This window comes from Lepus europaeus, chromosome 13 (genome assembly GCF_033115175.1).
Source record: "Lepus europaeus isolate LE1 chromosome 13, mLepTim1.pri, whole genome shotgun sequence".
In the NCBI taxonomy this organism is placed as follows: Eukaryota; Metazoa; Chordata; class Mammalia; order Lagomorpha; family Leporidae; genus Lepus; species Lepus europaeus.
In genome coordinates this window covers 90,751,771-90,774,589 of record NC_084839.1, presented here as the reverse complement: position 1 = coordinate 90,774,589, position 22,819 = coordinate 90,751,771, and the positions used below count along the sequence as shown (strand labels likewise).

Here is a 22,819-nt window from a genome sequence, read left to right as displayed (position 1 = left end):
TGTTCTCATATGGGGGCATCTGATCTGTTAAGCTAAACAATTGCTCCCTGAATGCATTTTTAAAGATGTATTTATTTATTTGAAAGGCAGAATTACAGACAGAAAAGGAGAGAGAGAGAGAGAGAGAGAGAGAGAGAGAGAATCTTCCATCTGCTAGTTCAGTCCTCAAATGGCCTCAATGGTTGGAGATGGGTCGATCTGAAGCCAGGAGCTTCTTCTGAGTCTCCCATGTGGGTGCAGGGGCCCAAGGACTCAGGACATCTTCCACTCTTTTCCCAGGCCACAAGCAGAAAGCTGGATGGGAAGAGGAGCAGCCAGGACTTGAATCAGCACTCATGGGATGCTGGCACCACAGGCGGAGACTTAACCTACTACGCCATAGCACCATCCCCCACCAGTGCATTTTTTAATACGTATGTGATGATGTCCACATGATAGGTTTAGCCCAAAGGCCTCATTGTGCTAAGATACATCCTCAAACCTCTCTGAAGTTCCTGACCCAGAAGGTGAAGATTCTTTTCCGAAAAAGGCACAGGGGCTAGAGAGCCATCTGTTTATAAGGCTAATTCCACACTGGGTGATAAATATGAGGGTATCTCAGAATTAAAACAAGTTTGGGGGTGGGTGTTTGGCTTAGCAATGAAGATGCCAGTTAAAATATCCATGTCCCACATGAGAGTAGCAAGGTTCAATCCCCAGCTCCAGTTCCCAAGTCTAGCTTGCTACTGGTGCAAATTCTGGAAGGTAGTGATAATGGCTCAAGTAATTGGGTTCCTGCCACCCACATGGGAGAGTTGGTTCTGAGTTCCTGGCTCTCAGCTTTGGCCACAACTGGGACTATTGCAGGCATTTGGGGAGTGAGCCAGCAGGTGCGAACTCTGTCTCTGTGCCTATCTATGTCTCTCATGACCCCCTCAAGTAAATTTTAAAAAAACATTTTGGTTCCAAAAACATTTCAAAATTCAGACTTTTTTCATAATACACATTTTTCATGAACTTCTTAAAGGTCCCTCAAATGTATTGAGTTCAAAAAAAATTATTGCCCTAAAATAAATTTATCTTCCAATTCCTTTTTCCATGGACTTTTTCAAGTATCCTCATACAGTAACCCAGCCTTGGCCACTCATGTCCTTTTAGTTGAGGCAGAAGTGGAATGGAACCAAAAAGACAGCATGGAGGGAGGCGGCTAAGAGTTGCCTCCACAATTAGCCTCATCATCCTCACTCCTTCCACTGACAAAGGTTTTGAAATCCTAATGTTGAGTAAGCCCTAGGCAACGTGACAGCATAGTTAAGGACCAAAACCCTTCTCAGCTGCGGCCAGAAGCCTCTTCCACCCCTCCAAGACATCATTGTCATTTGGTGTTGGGCAATGAAGAGGAGATAAGAACCAGACTTCTCAGTGGTTCTCAAACTTAGGGGAGCACCAGTGTTATCTGGAGGATTGTGAAACAGATTGCCGTCCCCTGACCCCCACTGTCCAAGGTGGCAGGTCTGCTTGGCACCTTAGATTTGCATGTCTAGCTAGTATGTCTGATCAAGCAGCTGCTGGTGGCCCAGAGCCACGCTTTGAGAACCGTGAGATAAGGAAAGCCCACCACACAAGAAAATAAGTCGATCGCTCCCTAGCATTCCTGTGCAGTAGTGAATGAACAGGATGAATCTCTGGCCCTCTGGAAGGCATTGGAAGTTTCATCCATGCACCATGAACAGGCAGTTGACATGAATGCGTCCTCACAGGACAGCAAAGGAGATAAAATCTAGAAACGTTGCTTCTCGGAAGAGGTGCTGTCTTTGTAGTGAAACTGAATTATTGTGTAACCTTAGTACGGTCTCCTTAAAAGACTCCAACTCATTGTCCAGCATATGAAACAAAGAAGGGTGGCACAGTCTCCAGGTGTTTGCCCAGGACTGGCATACTTGCACACCCCTGGCACCTAGCTCCACGTCCGGCATGTAAAAGGTGCAGAGTAAAAGTTGAACAACTATTAAATGTTACTCAACTCTGTTCACGACATGGTGAGGGAGTTCAAAAAGTTCATGAGAAAATGGATGTAAAATATCGGTTTCTTTTGATTTAAAAAACATTGAAATCCATGCCTATATGAGAGTTTCGCAAAAAAATGCTCACAGAGAGTTCCCTTTAATGAAAAATTACAGGGGCTTCCATCTTTTTGCACAACAGTAATCTTATCATCAATTCTATTTTCTATAAACTACTTAAAGGACCCCCATATTCTCAAGTCCAAGTACAATTCATTTAAGTCAATGCAACTCTCAAAAGCAGCTAGACACATCTTAAAGAAGACCACAAAAGGATGATTTTCACTAGATATGCCAATGCATTGTGTTCTAGCTGAAAAATTCAATAAAAGCCCAGTATCGCAGAATTAGACACAAAGATAGGGCAGCCATGTTCTACCACAGAGCCTGTAGGTGGAAATTTTTTGCAGAGATCTTTCAGGCAAACCGTTGTTTGGCTCCCTCTAGTGGTGCCTTTTAGATTCATCCTCCAACTCCATCAACTCCCCAGGGATTCATTTTCCCTCCCTGCTCAACACCTTTCAAAGTGTCACACACCTGTCATTAGCCTGCTGTTTTAGGTGAGTTCACACGTCCGTTTTCCACCGCCTTTCATAGCGAAGACGTGCCAAGAATTCTACATGAACCCAAGTGTGTTGATATTGTTCTTGTTACTGAGCCAGGATGCACAAGGCCCTCAAGTACTTACGCTTGATACGCAGTTCAATATTCCTAGTGACGTTGTACTGCTTTCCTCCGTGGGAAAGCGTGAAGGCACACATGTAATAGCCCGCATCCTCCATGGACACATCCTGGATGACTAAGTGAGATGTCCCTGTCACACTTATAAATTTCTTATTGTCTTGATCCAAAAGGGCAGAATCCTTAAGAAAAAAATGGTTTTTCATATTACATTATCTACTAATATACATCTCAAAAGCTACGAATCGCACTATCACTGTGAACCAATGTTGAATTTGCAACCGAAAATTTGCCCTGGCATTGATTTGGCCAATTTTGTACTTTGGGTATATTTTTAACTGTGTTTTTAGGAAAAGGAATTTATTAACATATACAAGAAATAAAATTGCTAAATTTTTACCCCAAAATTTAAAGCATTTTTTAAGCACATGAGAAGAAACAAACCAACTCTTCTTGACAATGTCGGCCATTTTAAAATACATATTTATGGCCTGACTGCTTCTGCTAGGCCTCAGGAAATGTCTGGGAAGAGCACTATTAGTCATGATGACTTGGATGACAGCGCTCAGAGGAGAAGATACTGTGGTAATTACTTTAAAATCAATTTTTGGAGTCAGCAAGGTGGAGAAAAATTCATAAGAAAAGACTACATGGAAGAAATGAGTCCACATTTCTCATATGGTACAAGGTTCCATGGGTTCTCTGTAGAGTACAAGCACAAGGCCTGCAGTAAACAGGAAACAGCGAATGGGGTTTAGGAGAACATCCCAATGGGCACACCGTGTTCTCAGGAATGTGTCTTTCAAAATCTCAATGGTTGAAAGCTGACAATGGTCTGATATACCCTTGAGTCATTTCAGAATCTTACTCGGAATAGGATCACAGACAAAACTGAAATAGTCAGCCACACGGCTCATGAAGTTCTTCCTCAGAGTTTATTTAATTAAAAAGACAGCTCTTATTGTTCCTGGCATGAATGGTCAAATATGAAGAAGCCAACAGGGCCCAGCAGTAAGATTACTCCAGGGTTAGCGTTTGAACTTTAGCACCTACCAGCCGTGTGACTTGGGGTAAGCTCCTTACATTTCCTTATCTGTAAAATGGTTGCACATTGAGGAGTTTGGAACAGGCTTGGATATAGTACATGCTCAGGAACACATGGCAGTATTTTCTTAAGATTATTTATTTATTTGAAAGGCAGAGTTACAGAGAGAGAGAGACAGACAGAGACAGAGAGATCGTCCATCTGCTGGTTCACTCCCTAAATGGCCACAATGGCCAGGGCTAGGCCAGGCTGAAGCCAGGAGCCAGGAGCTTCTTCCAGGTCTCCCACCTGGGTGCAGGGGCCCAAGCAGTTGGGCCACTTTCCATTGTTTTCCCAGGCACATTAGCAGAGAGCTGAACTAGAAGTGGAGCAGCCAGGACTCAAACTGGTACCCATATAGGATGCCAGCATTGCAGGCAGCAGCTTAATCCACTATGCCACAGCACCAGCCCCACATATGGCATTATTATGGAGGGAAAAAAACAAAGCATTTCCATGATATCCTTTTCCACACACATATGCTGAGCCCTATCTCCCTGTCAGTCCCTGCACTAGGTACTTCATGCACACCATTCCATTTAATCTTCAAAACCATCCTGGACAGTGGGAATTACTGAGTGCCATTCTAAAGAGTACACAGATCTGAGAGGGGAAATAAGTTAGCCAAGGCTGCTGTACAATTAAATGAAGGATGGGGCCAGCGCTGTGTCATAGCGGGTAAAGCCGCTGCCTGCAGTGCCAGCATCCCATATGGGTTTGAGTTCCGGCTGCTCCTCTTCCCATCCAGCTCTCTGCTATGGCCTGGGAAAGCAGTGAAAGATAGTCCAACTCCTTGGGCCCCTGCACCCGCGTGAGAGATCCAGAAGAGCTCCTGGCTCCTGGCTTCAGATCAGCTCAGCTCCAGCCATTGCAGCCATCTGAGAAGTAAACCATTGGATAGAAGACTGACTCTCTCACTCTTTCTTTCTCTCTCTCTCTCTCTCTCTCTCTCTCTCTCTCTGACTCTCCTTCTCTCTGTGTGTGTAATTCTGACTTTCAAATCAATAAATAAATCTAAAAAAACTCCTTTAATGTGTGTGTATAAAGTTATTACATATACAAGTTTTCTAATATTCACAAATGACAGAGTAAAAACCTGTTTATTTCAGCTATTACTTGCAATGGATTCATTTTATATTATGTCTTCTCAAGTCACCATTCCCAAGATGAATGGGACAGATTAATCATGGTCCTTTCTATTTGCCGAACACATATTTATAATATGGAAATATATGTGAATGTACTACCTTCAGAAATGGGTATTTGATATCTTTTCAATGGCTAGTGAGACACATTTTAATGAAATGGAATTTTTAAGAGATATACCTTGTACCATTGAATCTTCACATCAGTTTTGTTCCGGGCAAATTCCCCTAAATCTGGGCACACTAATCTCCCAGAAGTTGACAAGGTTAGAATCTGTGGGTATGAGATGAACGGCAGGGATGCTTCTGTATTCTCAAAAACCCTGAGCTCAATGGACATTTCATCACAGTAGGAGGCATTTCTGATTCAAAAGAGAGAAAAAAGAACAGTAAGTGGAAAAGCAAAATAAAATGTTCAACTAAATGAATGACGAAGAATTTCCCCAACCACATAAAATTCTGCAGCCGCATTTTCTTGATCTGGCCTGTGCTTCCGTGACCTTGTAGAATCACGGGCGACGAGCAGCATCTCACAGTAAGTGTTGCATGGAATCAGTGACACATCCTGTCTTCTTCACGAAGAACCTGGCACAAGCCTGGCCCCAGTGCCCTCAAGGGCTGCTAAGAAATCCCGAAGCCCTCTTCAAAAGCCCGGGGCTGAAGCTCCTTGAACCCCACCCAGACATGCTCCAACTCCAAGGAACCAAAAGCAAAGACAGAGGTGGTTTCACAAGAGCCACTGTTTCTGTAAATAGAAAATGTCCTTTGCTTCCCTGGGGAATCACTCACCCACTGGAACCCAGCTGCGTGAAACTGCTGGGAACTTAGTGTGAGGCGCATAAAAAAATTCTTGCAAAACATCATGGGGAAGATGAACTTGGTAAGTTTGTGGGGTATTTATTTGGTTAGTGGTTGGTTGGCTGGTTGGCTATTAGCCAATCGTAACCTCAATACCATAATTCTATCAAGACCTTAGAAAGGGGAAAGAAATAGAGGCAAAACTATTGGGAACCTGCGGGAAATGGATGCAAAGGCAGAATTTTGTAAACCAAAACACTTTTTTTAAGTAAAAAAAAAAATTAAGATTTAATTATCTCAGCTAAGTCGCAGACCTAAGACACATAAGGCATGAATGAGAAAATGATGATGGGTTTTAGGTTTTACATATAAAGGTAAAAACTACTTACACAGCAAAATATTTAACAATCTGTATCCTAAGAAGCACACAGTGTGAAAATTGTGTGTGAAAAAATAAATGATAAAAGATCACTACCTGAAAGTTAAAAGAATGAATTCAAACAAGAGGGTACTCAAAATGTTCTTGGAAAAAGAAATTAAAAAATAAACTGATTGGGGCTGGCATGTGGCGTAGCTGAGATACTGTGACACTGGCATCCCATGTGGGCACCAGTTCCCGTCCTGGCTGCTCCACTTCCAATCCATCTCCCTGCTAAGGTACATGGAGAAGCAGCAGAGGATGCTCCAAGTGCCTGAGCCCCTGAATGCACATGGGAAACCCAGATGAGCTCCTGGCTCCTGGCTTTGGCCTGGCCTAGCCCCAGCCTTTGTGGCCATTTCGGGATTGAACCAGCAGATAGAAAATCTTTCTCTCTCTCTCTCTAACCCACCCTCTCTCCTGCCCTGTCTCTCCCTCTCTCTCTCTGAAACTCTGCAATTCAAATAAATAAATATTTTTTTAAAAAAAGATAAATTTATTTTGCCATCAAAAATATTGAAATCCCTGCATAGTTTTTCATAATATGCATTTTCCTTGAACTGTTTAAAAGCTTCTCATAGCATAAAGAAATACAGAGAGGTAACTCTTATCTTGAACAATACATAATCTCACTGGGAGCTGAGAAACACACATGAAGACTGTCTACAGAACAGTGCACACTTGAAAAACAGTCATGAGAACAACAGGTGGGCCCTCCCAAGAAAGTGTGTGCTAGGTAGGCCCTGTGCTGAGGGCTTGACATACAGTATTTTATTCCCCAACTCTATGAGGTAGGAATTCTTATATGAGTTTCGGATGAGGAAAACAGGTATACGAAAACTGAGTAATTAGTAATTTCCTAAGCTAGTATAGTTACAGTAAGAGGTCAGATTGAGGGTGGAGGCCCAGCAGGGCTCGGGGAAAACCTGTAGATGAGGACTTTGTCTCTGGAAACCAAACTGCCCAGGTATTCGAGAGTGGTCTGGAAACTTCCCTTGGGCAAGACATTCCATGAAAATAACTCAAAAGAAAGAGAGCGGTGGGAGGTAATTTGATAATTGGACCACAGCCACTCACGTTCCCTGTGTGATGTGGCATCCCTGTAGCACAGAGGAGGCCATCACTCACGCTGGTCACCAAAAATGCTCAGTGGGCCCCGTTCTGAGCTCAGGGAGTGCTGCAAGTCCTCGCCTTCCTGTGGGTGGGTACAGTTTAAGACTTTCTAGATAATGAGCTGTGTGCATGTGTGTGTGTGTGTGTGTATGAGAGAGAGAGAGATTTCTATAGCAAAGTTTTCATAGCTATGAAAGACTCTGCAATGTATATTTCCTTCTAGGACAGCACCCAGTACCATTTGAAATAATGACTGTCCCTTCAGGTGGGTCCCTGGGTGTCTGCCAACCCTGATGGACTTGGGGAATGTGTGAGAAACAAGCTTCTGCTATTTCCAGCCACTGAGACTGGGGAGGGAGCTGTTTGTCATGTCACAGCAGCACAACCTTGCCTGCTATGGTTCTAGACAGAGGGCCACGCAGGATCTAGATCACAAGATCCCAAAGCTCACCAGAACAGGAAAGTCTCATGGCCTCTGATTATAAATGCTAAAGGGCTTCAGGGCCACGCCTGAGGATTCTCACTCTATTCAACCCTGATGTTATAGCTGAGATAGCCTCAGAGACTGCCCAGGGAAACCCTCCACTGTGCAAAGAAAGTGGAACACTGCTGTTGCGTAGAATCAGTCCAGTAGTCATAAGGACCATCACTGGGGAAGTAGAAGGCATCTCCATTTGCATACTGACCACCTCCCACAGCACTGCCCAGGCTAGATCCTTCACATGCTGTGATTCCTAGTAACCCACTCAATAAACCTCACAGGGAGAACACTGAGGTCCATAGAAGTCAAGTTATAGGACCAAAGTCCTGCCAGGTAGAATGTTAGTGAGCTAAGAGTCCCATCCATGACATTCTGCTTTCAAATTCCATTTCTTCCTACCACGCTATTCAGTTTCCCTAGCAGTGCTCCTCAAAGAGAATTAGAATTTGGGGGCTGAAAAAGAAAGCAAGACATGAGGTTATGGTGTTGTAAAATCACACATCCATATTTCGCTGTTTCAGAAATAGGAGATTGTCTACCTGCTTCCTAGATGAGTTCACTGGCAGAGTTAAACCTGTCCCTAAGGGCCAGCATTGTGGTGAAGCCAATTAAGCCAGGACTTCCAACGCCAGCATCCCATATTGGAGTGCTGATCCGAGTCCTGGCTGCTCAACTTCTAACCCAACTTCCTGCTAATATACCTGGGAAAGCAGTGGAGGATGGCTCAACCTGGATGGGGTTCCAGGCTCCTGACTTCGGCCTAGATCAGGCCCAGTCATTGCAGATGGCAGAAAATAACAAGTGTTGGTGAAGATGTGGAGAAACTGAGCCCTGGTACACTGTTCGTGGGAATGTAAAATAGTGTAGCACCTGGGAAAAGAGTATGGCAGTTCCTCAAAAATTAAACCTAGAACTACCACATGACCCAAAAATCCCTCTTTTGTGTGTAGAGCCAAAAGGATTGAAACAGGGACTCAAAGAGTTATTTGTATCACTGGGCTCCCATTAGCATTGCTCACAATAACCTAAAGGTGGAAGTGGGGCAAGTGGCCATGGATGGGTAAGGCAGACACAAAGAGTAGTTTCTACATACATTGGAATAAGAAAAGCAAGAGGATATTCTAGCACTGCTATCCATGGGTGAGCCTTGATGACACGATATGGAATGAAATGAGCCAGTCACCAAGGGACAAAAAGTGTACGATTCCACTTAGATATGGTACCTAGGAGAGTCAAATTCATGGTGACACAAGACAGAAAGGTGGTTACTAGGGGCCGGGGAGAGGGCAGCCTGGGGAGTTAGTTTAAGGAGAACTAAGTTTTAGTTTGGGAAGATGAAAAAGTCCTAGAGATGGATGGTGGCAGTGTTGCACAGAGTGCGAATGTACTTGATACCACTGATCCGTGCACTTAAAAAGGTTAAGATGGCAAAATTTGTGTCATGTGTATTTTACCACCATTAAAGAAAGAAAAAAAAAAAAAAAGCTACACGACAGAGGGAGAAGAGGACTGGCCGAAAAGTCAGGTTCAGGTTCAGCTCCAATACCACCACCATCTTGTAGATTCTGCAAGCAAACTTGGTTCCCTCCTCTGCACAGTCAGTGGTTGTAGTCATCTATCCAAAGGTCACATCCAGCTCTAAAGTCCTATCCAGGGTTCTACATTTCTTGTGTCCCTGACATGTGCATTCATCAGTGAACAGAATAGACCAGGTCCATGCCCTCCTGGAGTGTCCGCTCTGGTAGGGTGGACAAGCATTAACACACAAACACAGAGAGATGTGTCGGGTGGGGAAAATCGCAGCAGAGGAAGGGGAACAATGAATAGCAGAGTGCTGTGTCGAATTAAGTGGCTTAGGAGAGTTCCCTCCAAAAAGGTGACGTTTGAGCAAAGACCAAATGGTGAGAGGGAGGAGCCATGAGAGCATGCAGCAGGGGACATTAAGGAACAGTGAAGAGGACGGCGGAGTCTCACCTGCGCACTGGATGTGAAATCCAGGCCAACTCTGTGCAAGGAGACCCAGTCCCCAGCCCCAACCCCCAGGGCCTACCTGACAGTGCAGATGTAGGTTCCAGAGTCACTCCGCAAGGCGGGCAGGAGCCAGAGCTTGCCATCCTCCACCCGCATCCGCGCCTCTTCTGCCGGAACCAGCTGAGCAGAACTGTTTCTATGCCAGGTTAGGTTGACGTGGGGGTCGACAGAAACCCACACCCAGGACCACGTCTGGGGGCACCTTAGGACCACCGGCTCCCCTTCCACCCTGAATTCCACTTTGAAATGCTTGCCGCGATATGGGCAGTGACCTGTAGCCACAGAAGGACAGAGACCACCGTCAGTCTTTGCATCCAAAAACCTGCTCCGATCACAGAAGTGCCCCAGACCTCAGACAGCAGCTGGCTTTGGCAGTGACACAGGTGCCACCTGTCCTGAAACAAAGTGACCTATCATGTTGTGAGTTGGGAGCCTGTGAACCTCCCATTGTTATGATTTTAAAATTCCCAAATAACAAGTTCAGGGCTACCATCAATTCCAACTTAGATTCCATGGTGAAAGTTAAATCAACTTAACAGGTTGAAAAAATTGCTAAAGATTTAAAAACTTGAACAGAATTTTCACTTGTTGAGCCCTCTTCATTAAATGCCCCGAGAGCTTCGTTGTAAAAGCCCATGTGGTTCAAACCCAAAGGACCAATTCCCCACCATGGTTCACTTCTTAGCAGGAATGACCCAATCCAGGGCACAGCAAAGAGGCAGAACCTCCACTTAGCAAGGCACAAATATTTACACTTTTGCTTTTAGATAACAACAAAATCTTTAGATGACTGCTTTGCCCACGGAAGCTGCAGCAAGCTCCTTTGCAGCTAAAGGAGATACTTCTTACCTGTGTGCACCTCTGGCTGAATGGCAAAGGCAGAAACACCCATCATGAACGTGTACAAGATGAACATGGTTCCTGGCAGCCCCCAGGGGACACAGGAAGTAGAGCGCTTAGGTCCAACCCACCGTTGCCTAGGAGAAGACACAGGGGGTCACCAGGAGCCACAAACTCCCAAAGGGATGACTGCTTATTGATGATGGTCCTAGGAGAAGGACCTAGAGGCTCCATCTGATGATAGAAATCTGTTAGATTTCGAGAGGCAGATAGATAGGGATGGAGAGACAGGGAGAGCTCCCATCCTCTGGTTCATGCTCCCAAATGCCCGCAGCGGTCAGGACTGAGCCTGGCCAAAATCAGGATGCAAAAATGCAATGGAAGGCTTCCACGTGGGTGGCAAGAATCCAACTACTTGAGTCATCACTGCGGCCTCCCAAGGTCAGCTGGAGTGAGGAGCGGGAGCCAGGAATTGAACCCAGTTACTCCAATGCGGGATGCAGGCATGTGAACCGGTGTCTGAAGTGCTAAGCCAAATGCCCGCCATACCTACCTGTTCTTATGGAAAACCATAAGAAAACGCCAAAGTTTTCAGATTTGCTTCTCCATGGCTTTCTCCATTGAACATTCATCAAGTCCAATCCTGGAGCATCTATGCAGACCCTCTTGGAATAGGGACTCCATGCCCAAAGTTTCTATGCCTCCAGAAGCATAACTCAGCCACCCCCGCCCTCTGCCTGAGATACCCCTCCTCAGCCGAGGCCACTGCCGGTGCTGTTCCCACAGGCCTGTGCTCACACATGCTGATCTTGGCCAGATTTTCCCTCACCTCCCATGCTGAAATTACACCATCCTTCTACCCTACTGCTCTGTATTTTCTTTCCTCTCCATAGTTCTCGGCAGCACTCAGCATCAACCAGGTCTCTTCTCTCCAGAATGTAAGTTCCATGTGTGTAAAGACCCTGCCTTATTTTATTCACAGATCTATCCCCAGTTGCCATTTGTTGAATGAATGGATGGGCCGGCGCTGCGGCTCAATAGGCTAATCCTCCACCTGCGGCGCTGGCACACCGGGTTCTAGTCCCGGTTGGGGCACCGGATTCTGTCCCGGTTGCCCCTCTTCCAGGCCAGCTCTCTGCTGTGGCCCGGGAAGGCAGTGGAGGATGGCCCAAGTGCTTGGGCCCTGCACTCCATGGGAGAGCAGGAGAAGCACCTGGCTCCTGGCTTTGAATCAGCGCAGTGCGCCGGCCTCAGCGGCCATTGGGAGGTGAACCAACGGAAAAGGCAGACCTTTCTCTCTGTCTCTCTCTCACTGTCCACTCTGCCTGTCAAAAAAAAAAAAATGATTAAAAAAAAACCGAATGAATGGATGAATGGAAAGTCCCTCATATTTCACTTCTTGGAGAGCTTTTCCTACACAGCCAGCCTTCCGTATCCCTGGGTTCTGTGCCATAGATTCAACCTCCCACAGACAGAAAGCCACTTGTGAAAGGATTGCATCTGACCTGAACACATACAGAATTCTTCTTGTCATCATTTCCTACATGATACAGTGTAACAACCATTTGCACAGCATCTACATTTAGCAAGTGTCATAAGTTATCTAGAGATGATCACAAGTAATATGGGGAGATACGGGTGGGTTATATGCAAATGATTTTTATATCATCCACAATTCTATATCCCAGGGGATCCTGGAACAAATCTGCAGATGCCACGGGATGGCTATAGTCACCATGGATAAGCTTGTGTTTTACATACAATTCTGACATACAGTGGAGGATTCTATATACTACTAACTGGTCCAGAGCAACCCACGGGAAAAAAATAGAATGGGTTCTGAAAAGTGATCAACTTACACAAGTTCGGGAAGCGGTCCCCCGGCAAACCTCCCCAGAACTGGAGTTCCAGAAGCCCCTTGATGTCTTGCTGTGGTCCCACTCACACTCAATCACAACTGTCTGTTTTATCAGCCAACCTTTGCCACAGTGGAGCCGCTTAACAAACACCGCACAACTGAACAATGTAAAACAACCATCCTTTGCTTTCCTGAGTGGGTCAGGCGGAGTTTGGCTAACCTAACCAGGCCAGGTTAGGCTTGGTTCCAAGCCACAGTAGCATCTGAGTCAGCTCCTTGTGTCTGTTGTGCTCCTTGGACCAGTAAGCTTCCTGGACATGATCTGTCCACGAGAGGACAGAACACAAACCATGGGGCAAAAACACACAAGGCTCTGCTCAGAGTCAGCTCACTCCTGTCTTCCTGCATTCCACTGTTCTCAGTAAGTCTCACGGCCCAACCTACTATGCATGGGGCGGGGGGAATCATTGCACCAAGTAGAATAAAGAAATGGGAGTGATCGAATCATCTACCACACCTGATGCTTGTCTGATTTCCTGTGGGTGGTGACAGCCTTGAAGGCAGAGCCTGGGTCTTGCTCAGAGCCCTCATGGCCTACATACTGCCCCGTCCCAGAAAGTACCGAGGAATATTTATGACTGAAAGTCTCCCAGATACCTGGGAGTGGTAAGTGACTTGAATCCAGAAAAAAAAAAAAAAAACTCAACTACCATCCCTGCCCCCCTTCCCATGAGTCACTGCTCCTGGTAGAGATATCACAGTGAATGGCCTGCAGCAAGCCCAGTTGGTTTATCATTGGGCTGGCATTCAGGAAGTGACCCTTGAATGCCAGAAACCCTCCCTTGGGAGTAGGGAACCATCAGAATCCTCAGGCTCATAACTGTACTCTCAGCCCCTCCCCTCCTAGTGATGAGGAGCCAGTGCCCTGAGATGCGGCCCCGTAGCTGGGTATCTGGGCTGGAGCTGTCTCCCCTAAGCTCTTTCTGCTTCTACACACACCAGCTTTGACCTGTTTCTGAAACACAAACATTTCCTGCAGCTTCCCCGCTCACTCTCAGGTTTGCCAAAATGAAGATCACCTACTCAAGGACCAAGTGGCTGTGTCCTCTCTGAATACACATGGATAAACATGAGCTTATGTTGTCCCCAGCTGTCCTGGCCCCAGTTCTCAAGAAAGGATCTGAAAACAAAACAAAACAAAACTGGGGATTGAATTCACCATGTATAACCAACACTACATGTCAGACTAAGTAAATGAAGTCCAAGATACTGATTAGTACGACAGTAACAGCTACTGTGCCAAACAGTGAACATGCATTTTGTCATTTTGTCCCCATGACGGGGGTCTCATGACCATTTTATAGAGGATGTGTTTGAAGAGATGAAAGGTAACCAAGGTCTTACTGTTACTAAGCAGGGGTTGACATGTGAACCCAGGACTGGGGAGTGCATAGCCCCCTTCTTCAAAAATACTTTCCATGGCAGAGTCTGCTAATTCCTCCCTCACCTTCTGAATTCCCTGCCTGCCCAGTGATAGAAGCCCCGGCTCTCCACTGGCACACGACTGCCCCACACAAAGAGGACCCTTCCTGTCTGCCTGTGACAAAATGGTGGCCAATGGAACCTAAGTGGACACATTTTGTGACCCTCCTGGAAAGTGTTCTTAAAGGGGACTTACAAGTCTCCACCACTCTTCCCTCCAGCTGACTTGATGAGACTATGGGGCCTGGATTGCAGCCACCATCTTGGACTACAAATTGCAACCAACTTGCTGAAAGAGGAGGTGTAATAAGAAGAGAGGCTGCTAAGAGTAGGCATTTAGCACAGCAGTGAAGATGCCCCAGTGCACATCAGAGTTTGAGTGCCGGCTCTGGCTCCTGACTCAAGTTTCCTGCCAAAGCAAACTCTCACCTGCAACAGTAATGGCGAACCCAGGGAGGCCTGGATTGAGTTCCCAGCTCTCCTGCTTTCAGCCAGGCTAAGTAACCTGGCTGTGACAGGCCTTTGGGGAGTGAACCACCAGATGGGAGAGCTCTCTCTCTCTCTCTCTCTAATTAGTTAATTAATTCATTTAAAACATATTGCTGTAAGCTATTTAGCAAGTATTTAAAAAGGAAGGAAGGGAGAGTGAACCCTCTGTGGCTTTGTGAAGCTTCCCACTTCCCTGAACTATCTTCTATTTGTTCTGTTTTTTGTCATGCACAACCAACCCTAACCCCAGTCCCTTGTCTTTTCTGAGTTTATAGAAAAGAACCCAGAGGAAGGGACCATGCTGGGCACCAGTACTGGTGTTCCTGGTTCTTTTTCTGTTATTCAGCTATGTAAAATAAAGACTTTTTGGGGTAGGCATTGTGGAGCAGTGGGTTAAACTACTGTTTGCTGGGCTGGCATCCCATATTAGAAAGCTTGTTCTAGTCCCATTTCCTTTGCTTCCAATCTAGCTTCCTGCTAAGAGGTAGAAGATGATGGCCCAAGTACGTAGGTCCCTGCACCTTGCTGGAGTTCCTGTCTCCTGGCTTTGGCTTTGCCCAGCCTCTGCTACTGTAGCAGAGTGAACCAGTGCATGGGAGATCTCTCTGTCTTTCTCTCTCTGTCTCTCTGACACTCTGCCTTTCAAATAAATAAATATCTAAACAACAACAACAAAATAATAGGAGCTTCTGCTGATGGACTCCAAAAGTCTTTGACACTGGAGGGGCAGTCACTAGCTTCAGCTTCCCAGAGCAAAGGAGCTGAAGAGCCTTCTAGAAACCTAGTCAGATGGGGTCCTTTGACAAGGTGATGAAAGTGAGTTTGACGTTAACCCTCCGCTCTGAATCACACAGGTGCTTGGGTGCAAAGACATGAAATGAAATCCCCAAATTCTATCCTCCCCAAGCGACTGCCTTCCCTCATCCCCCCCTATCCCCTGCAGCCCAGGGAATTCTCTGTATCTCTCTCCCTCGACTTTGGCAAAACAGCTGCTTTACTGCTGTTTCTCCAGGAAGTGGCCTCAGACAAGCAAACCACAAACACGTAGCAGTGAGAGTTTTCAGTAATCAAAAGCTCCGACAAGGGCTGGAACCCAAATCGCTGTAGTGTGGGAAATAGTCAGTCTTGGCAAGCACAGAGCAAGAACAAAATGAGGTTTGCAGAGCGTTGCAGCAGCATCCTATCCCCTGGCCCACTTTCTTGACATGCATTTTCAAATCACAGCTAACTTGGCATTTCTGCTGGAATCTGAGCTGACCTTCTTACCGGAAAAATGAAATTTCACAGGCAGCTTGCACTAAGTATTGGAATTGCAATTTGTTCCTGTATTTTTTGTCGTATAATCATGTTGCATCACCATTCAGTGTAAGAAAACAGAGAAAAGAATGACTAGCAGGGGACAGCCATAAGAAAATGCCCAAAATATGTGTGAAGACTTAGAGCAAGGAGAAAGAATTCAGTGAGATAGAAAGAGCTGATGGAGTGTCCGGCATTCGGGTGCAGGCTAAGCCACCAGCTGTGACACTGGCATCTTGTATCACAGTACCAGTTTGAGTGCCAGTTGCTCTTCTTCCAATCCAGCTCCCTGTTAATGCACCTGGGAAAGCAACAGAAGATGACCAAAGTATCTCTACCACCCACAAGAGAGACCTGGATGGAATTCTAGACTCCTGGGTTACACCTGGCCCAACCCCATCTGTTGTGGACACTGGGGAGTATACCAGAGGATGGAAGATCTCTCTCTTTTGTGTGTGCGTGTGTGTCATTCTGCCATTCAAATAAAATGCAATGAATCTAAAGAAGAAAAAAGAGAAAGCTGTTGGTAGAGCACTGAGCCAGGCAGGGGGTGCACAGAAGCCTGCAGCCTGCATAGACACCCTAACAAGCAGTTACCCACCTTGAATCCACAGGTATCCGCCTCCTAGCACCAGGCTTCTGCTCACAAAGTGGACATACAGCCCAAGTCTGTATGTGTGTATCCCTCCTTCTCATTTAATTTTGAAAAATTACAGACTTAAAAATGGGAAGAATAGTAAGATGAACATTAGTGTATAACTCACCAAGATGCACCAAATGTTCACATTTTGTCAAATTTGCTTTTCCTCACCCTCCCCTCTCTCATCCCTTTATAAACATATGCGTATCCTCAGAAATATGCATGGACATCGACAGTCGTCCCTCTGTACTCACAGAGTGGGGGGATTCCAGAGTTCCAGGACTCCGGGCAGATCCCAAAATCCAAAGATGCTCCCATCGCTTACAGGAAATGCCATCGTGTTTGTAGAGAACCTAAACATATCCTTGGGTAGACTCCAGATCATCTCTAGATGACTTATAATGCCTAACACAGTGTAAACCATGGAAGTAGTTCTTAGGTAAGTGCTATGTAAATCATTGGAACTTCATACTGTTTAGAGAATGACAAGAAAAGGAAGTGAGCACATGCTTGATACAGAAGCAATGTTTGTGGCAGATAGTTTTGATGTGCAGTGGGCTCATTCCATGGCTGCAGAAGTGTGGATACGAAGAGGTCAAGAGTACCTGCACCTGTACCTGTCCATTTACAGACATCCCCCCAACACTTGGAAGTCGTAGACATCACGAGCTTTGTGCTACACACGTATGCATGCATTCTTAATAGATTGGGAGAAAAACCACGCTAAATGCTTGCTCCAGAAATGAATCTCCAAACACTGAAAAGAAGTACAGATTTTATTGTAGTGTATGTTTGGATACTTGGGGACTGGATTCTCCCAGAAGAGATTAAGCCATTTCTTCTTGCTATTCTCACCTTGTTCCCAGAAGCCTTTAGGCAATTGTCTCAGTTCTGAGTCAGGCAGCACAGCCATCAGATGAACAAAAACAAGGTGGCAGGTGTTGAATATTAATGAAGCCAAATAGTTACACCTTCCACTGAGTCACCTCCAGTGTCTAAAGTGAATTCCTAAAAACCCACACATGTTTTAGGGCATCATATAAAACAAAGTCATGGGAAAATAAATATTTACATCAAAATTAAGGTAGAGAATATTTTAAATTCAAAATTAAAGCAATATTTTTTAAAAAAAGCTTTTTTGAGCTGGTACTGTGGCTCAGCAGGTTAAGCCACAGCCTGCAGCACCAGCATCCCATATGGGCACCAGTTCATGTCCTGGCTGCTCCACTTCCAACCCAGCTCCCTGCTAATAATGCACCTGGGAATGTAGCAAAGGATGGCCCAAGTGCTTGGGCCCATGCACCCACATGGGAGACCTGGATGAGGCTCCTGGCTCCTGGCTTTGGCCTGGTCCAACCCTGGCTGTTATAGCCATTTGGGGAGTAAACCAGCAGATGGAATCTCTCTCTCTCTCCCCCTCCCTCTCCCCCTCCCTCTCTCCCTCCCTCTCCCTCTCCCTCTCTTTCTCCCTCTCCCCCTCCCTCTCCCTCTCTCCCTCCCTCTCTCCCTCCCTCCCTCTCTCTCTCTTTATAACTCTACCCTTCAAATAAATCTTTTTAAAAAAAAAAAACCTGTTTAAACTAAGTCTCAGGAAATCACAGAATTTTAAGAGCTTGGGCAATAGGGAAGATCAGATACAGAGAAGTAGATGAGTAGGTGTGAAAGCAGCTTTTGCTGATTAAAAACTACAGGTTCAAAGCAGAGCCCTTGATAGGCTACCCACAAATGACTGTTATATAAACAAGAGAGACGCTCATCCTCCCTAGCCAGAATTAAGGAAAGTCTGCCTCTGAGCGACATGGCGGGGCTGTTTCTGTCTGCATGGCTGGGTCATGACCACTGGTGGTGCCATTGGCACTGGTCTCCTGATCCCTCAGGGGACCTGAGGAGACAGAATCACTTGCTGGAGGCCATGGCCCAGGAAGTCCTTCCTTGCAGGACTAGGGATTGGTCCACACTGGACTGAACCGAGAGGGGCAGAGGGGAGAGCTAAGCTACAGCTGCCCTGAGGGTCATCCACTCTCTCTCTTTTACTCTCTGCCAACAAATATCCTTTCTCTTTAAAACTAGCCTTTCCCTTGCCAAGCTTTCTGGACTTGACCAACTTCTGACCCAAGAACCATCAACACAGAGACACTTCAATAAATCAACCCAGCCCTAGGGCCTTCACTCAAATTCTCTCTTCACACTGCCCATCTGCAGTCAGCCTGGGTCACACACACACATGCATACACACACACCCATAGTCTGAACCACAGCTTCCTTCACTTTCCTCTCACACCAGCCCCTCCCCAGGCTGACCCCCAACAAGACCACTCCCCAAGCCCAGAAGAGTCACCATCCTCCCCAAAAGCAAATGATGAAGAAGCTCTGGGTGTCTACAGGGGCAAATCACTAGGGTTCACACTCTCCCAGCCTCATATCTGTGCACCAGCGACTGCCACCCTATGCAACTCCCAAGGACAGAACTCAGGCGTCTGGCAGAGCACAGTGGCATCTCCATTACAAACATGAGCAATAGAGCCAGATACAGAGAGGAAGTTGCCCAAGGCCACAAAGATGGCGGGATGATAATGTGGGATGCATGACGAGTCTGTGCAATCCCCAGACCCAATACTCATTGTCTGTTTGGTAGAATGATCAAAACCTGCAGCTAGAAGGGGCTCCGGAAGCCATTAGCTTTGGCTGCCCATCCAGTCTTCCCAAGCCCAGTGTCCCGTATTGATGGTCAAGGTTATCCCCTCACAATATGGCCACTTCTAGTCTTGGGAAGTGTCCGTGATCTGAAACTCTTCTGTCATTTTGGAGCCCAAATTTGCCTGCCCTCAAAGCTGTGCTGATTAGTCCAATTCCACCTTCCAGGGCAGCTCACCTGTGTGCACCTGTGTGCACCTGCCAGGGCCTTGAAAGTCAATCTACATGGAGGAGCAGAGTGGAAAGTACAACAGAATAAATGTGCTTCCTGCCATGCCGGGAAGCTGGCATGCTGGCTGTGGGTAGGCTATAAACCTGTCTGAGGATTGGTCTGCTCATCTGAAAAATGGACACAACTTCATATATGTTCCAGGAGGATCGGATGGCGTATGATGTGTAAACAGCCCAGCACAGTGCTAGCAGGGACAATGTGCTGACCAAGCAGTAGCTCTTCTCAGCTGTGTACAGGAGCAGAGCCAGGCACCCGGGTACCCAGGGAGGTAAGTAACTTGCTGAAGCACACACAGCCAGAAGATCTGAGTGACAAGTCAGGGCTTCTACTCTCCACATTCGCAGTTCTTGCTAAGGGTCCACTGCAGTCTAAGAACTTTCTAGCATCGTAGTCAATGACTTGTTTAACACCACTCAGTCTACGAGAAATGTGTGCAACTTGATCCAGTGGAACCAGTAAATTCAAGTATATATACACATGTTATAGAAATATGTTTAGGGGGGCCGGTGCTATGGTACAGTGGGTTAAAGCCCTGGCCTGAAGTGCTGGCATCCCATGTGGGCTCCGGTTCTAGTCCCGGCTGCTCTACTTCTAATCCAGCTCTCTGCTATGGCCTGGGAAAGCAGTAGAAGATGGCCCAAGCCCATGGGCCCCTGCACCTGCCTGGGAGACCCAGAAGAAGCTCCTGGCTCTTTGGATTGGCACATTTCCAGTTGTTGTGGACAATTGGGAGTGAACTAGCGGATGGAAGACCTTTCTCTCTCTCTCTCTCTCTCTCTCTCTCTCTCTCTTTCTGCTTCTCCTCTCTATGTGTAACTCTGACTCTCAAGTAAAAAATTAAAAAAAGAAATATGTTTAGCATAGCACACACAATCATAAGTATACACTCACACATACTGTACAGGAATTCGAAGGCTTCTCATACTGTCATTGAGACTGACCTTAGTAACAAAGTCTCTAAGCACAAAACTAAAGGATGGAGTTAGGTTGTGCTTCTTCTCCACCTTTGAAGAGTTTTGTAGCCACAGACTCTGTGTGCAACCAAAGGGCCACTTACTCAAACTGGCCATAGTTTTTTTCGTGTCTAAAATACAAAGGTTGGGATGGTGAGAGCTCCTGAGTCCCTTCCAGGGGTAAAAGCCCCCAGATTCTAAGTCAATCTGAATTTGAGTTTAGGCCTCCATCCTGGGCACATTTCAATTTCTAAGGCATCAAGTCAGGGGCTTAACCTGACAACACTGATTCAAATAAGCTCACTTGTTGGAGGTCCCATGGCCAGCAAACAGCAGAGACAAGACTACATTCCCGGGTTCTCCTGAGTATTGGAGATCTAGCTACGCTGGGCTGCCCACTGGACAATGTATACCCAGTGGACACTCTGCTGGCAAATGTTGCTTTCCACCTCCTGTAATCCAATGCAGGAAACAACCCAAATGTTGGCATCATCAACCATCCGGAATGTCTGCTCATCTCAAATATAATGCAGAGAGAAGAAACAAGGACAGGCAGAGTTGGCACAAGGCCTGGCACAAGGGCTTGTCTCTTACTCACCAAAGAAGTTTGGAGGCTTCCTTCCAAAGATCTTTCTCTTTTTGTCTGAATGTGGCTAGTTTTTCGGAGTGCTAGGCTGTATTCTGCAAAGATGGCCACAGCCCTATCTCTTATCCCACATGGCCTCCTATATCATGGCTGTGACACTCTGCCAATAAGAGGTGGAGTCCAACTCACCTCCCTTGAACGTGGGCTGGCCTACAGTCAACAGCAGGCAGCAGAAGTGATGTCGTCTGAATTCTGAAGCTGGGTCAGACGAACCCATGCAGCTGTCCCCTGGTTTCTTTGCGATGCTCAACCTGCTGGGGCCAGCCACCGTGGAAAGTGGCCAACTATGCTGAGACCACCTTCTGGGGAGGCCACAGGCAGGGGGCTCTGGCCAGTGGAGCCAGCTACACCCAGCCTCTGATAAGACCCCTCCAAAGCAGCACGCACATGCTTACTGGGCTCTTCTACCACTGTACCCCCAGGACCGGGGAGAACAATCCCTTCTCAGAAAAGAGGGAAGGAAGTGGACATAATGTGGAAGACGTTCCTTCCCAGTACAAAGGGAAGTGGCAAAAAAAAAAAAAAAAAAGGCATTTTGAGCTCCAGGGTTAACGGAGAGAAAGCTGCAAGAGGGAGACAGCTAGTTCTGCTTCCGATCGTGGGTTCAAAACCTGAGAGCAAAGGGACAAAAGGTAAAAGAGAGGGAAGCTAAGAGCAGGGGAACGTTTGCTCTGTTTCCAAAATGGATCTCTAGAGGGATCCCACCTCGGTAAGGCAAGAGTTCTCACGTGGATGGGGAATCCCGGCAAGGACGGAAGTGATGGGGGCAAGTAAGGTAGAAGAGATGCTAGTTTGTTCCCTGGGAGTCTCCCTGATGTGGCCAGGTGCAGGTTTCCCCTGCAGGGGAGAGTGGGAGGCCACTTGGGATCTGGGCTGAGATGGGAGCGCCATGATCAGTGACAATGACCTAGAGCCGAAGCCGTAGGGTGTCCGATCGTAAGAAACAGCGTGGTCAAATGAGGAAGTGCTGCCTTATTTGTAAGTAAATGATCAGTCTGCGAAGGCCCTGAGCTCTCCACCCTCTGTTCCCTTGGTGCTCCCTAGAGCTCCTCAGGATCCAGCAAGAGATGCTGCTGCATCCATTCTGGCTGCTTGGTGCTCCTGTCCTACTGGCTTGAGTACCACCTGGACCATTCGGCCCTGGGAAGAAGCAAGGTCATGGTCAAGAGGCAGAGGACCTGTGGAGCCAGCCAGAGGCACAGTGAGGCCAAGTCGACCAGAGCACTGGTGCTGGTGCAGCGGACACAGCAGGCCACAGGCTTCCCCAGTCATGGGAGATTCAGCAGAGCAGCCTATGACCAGGCAGGCGCACAATCATCTCCACGGAATCTAACAAGGCCCCCAAAGGTCAGCACCTATGGCTTAGCCACCCTCTCCACTATTCCCTGGGTGCACAGCACCCGCTCCCTGGCTCAGACATCCTCCTGGCTAAAAGAATGGGCCAGATAAGAAACTGGAAGCCTGAGCACCTACCCAGAACAAACCAGATGAATCCAAGGGAGGTAGATTGGAGCCAACAAAGACGGAATTATATGCAGTGGCAGGGTTAATTCCTTTCCCTTAGCCAAAAGGGGCCTCGGGAACCAAAGGAGATTCCTAGCAGAAAAGTTTGTAAAGGTACCTGTTTTGGCATTGATGTGTAGTAACTACAAATTTTCACCATGCTCTATATTAGAAATAACTCTTCACACAACTGTTAGGATATCTGGACAGATGAGACTTTCACTGGATGCTTTGAAAGACCATTTTCCACCTCTGGAGGTCACCAAGGGCAGTAGCCATGCCAAGCTCTGTGTCCAGGGTATCCATGAGAAAAGGCAGAAGCCAACCACAACCACACACACACACACACACACGCACAATCCAAGCAATTCTTGATAGTATGTGGGGAAGTCC

The 22,819-nt window shown here is 46.7% G+C and overlaps 1 protein-coding gene across 5 annotated transcripts in view; it reads right to left on the bottom strand.

Moving 5' to 3' along the window:
• IL1R2 (interleukin 1 receptor type 2) overlaps nt 1-22,819 on the bottom strand; it is a 34,754-nt gene that overhangs the window by 6,426 nt on the left and 5,509 nt on the right. For 2 of the 5 annotated variants that reach the window (XM_062210013.1, XM_062210017.1), the window contains exons 2-5: nt 10,643-10,770; nt 9,813-10,065; nt 5,134-5,314; nt 2,731-2,905 (exon numbers count right to left, since the gene is read on the bottom strand). In XM_062210013.1, coding sequence (XP_062065997.1) covers nt 2,731-2,905; nt 5,134-5,314; nt 9,813-10,065; nt 10,643-10,770 — 737 coding nt within the window. Of the gene's footprint in view, nt 1-2,730; nt 2,906-5,133; nt 5,315-9,812; nt 10,066-10,642; nt 10,771-12,492; nt 12,620-16,359; nt 16,404-20,875; nt 20,903-22,819 lie in introns of those variants that run through there. The other 3 variants (XM_062210015.1, XM_062210016.1, XM_062210014.1) reach the window with 3 other exon arrangements.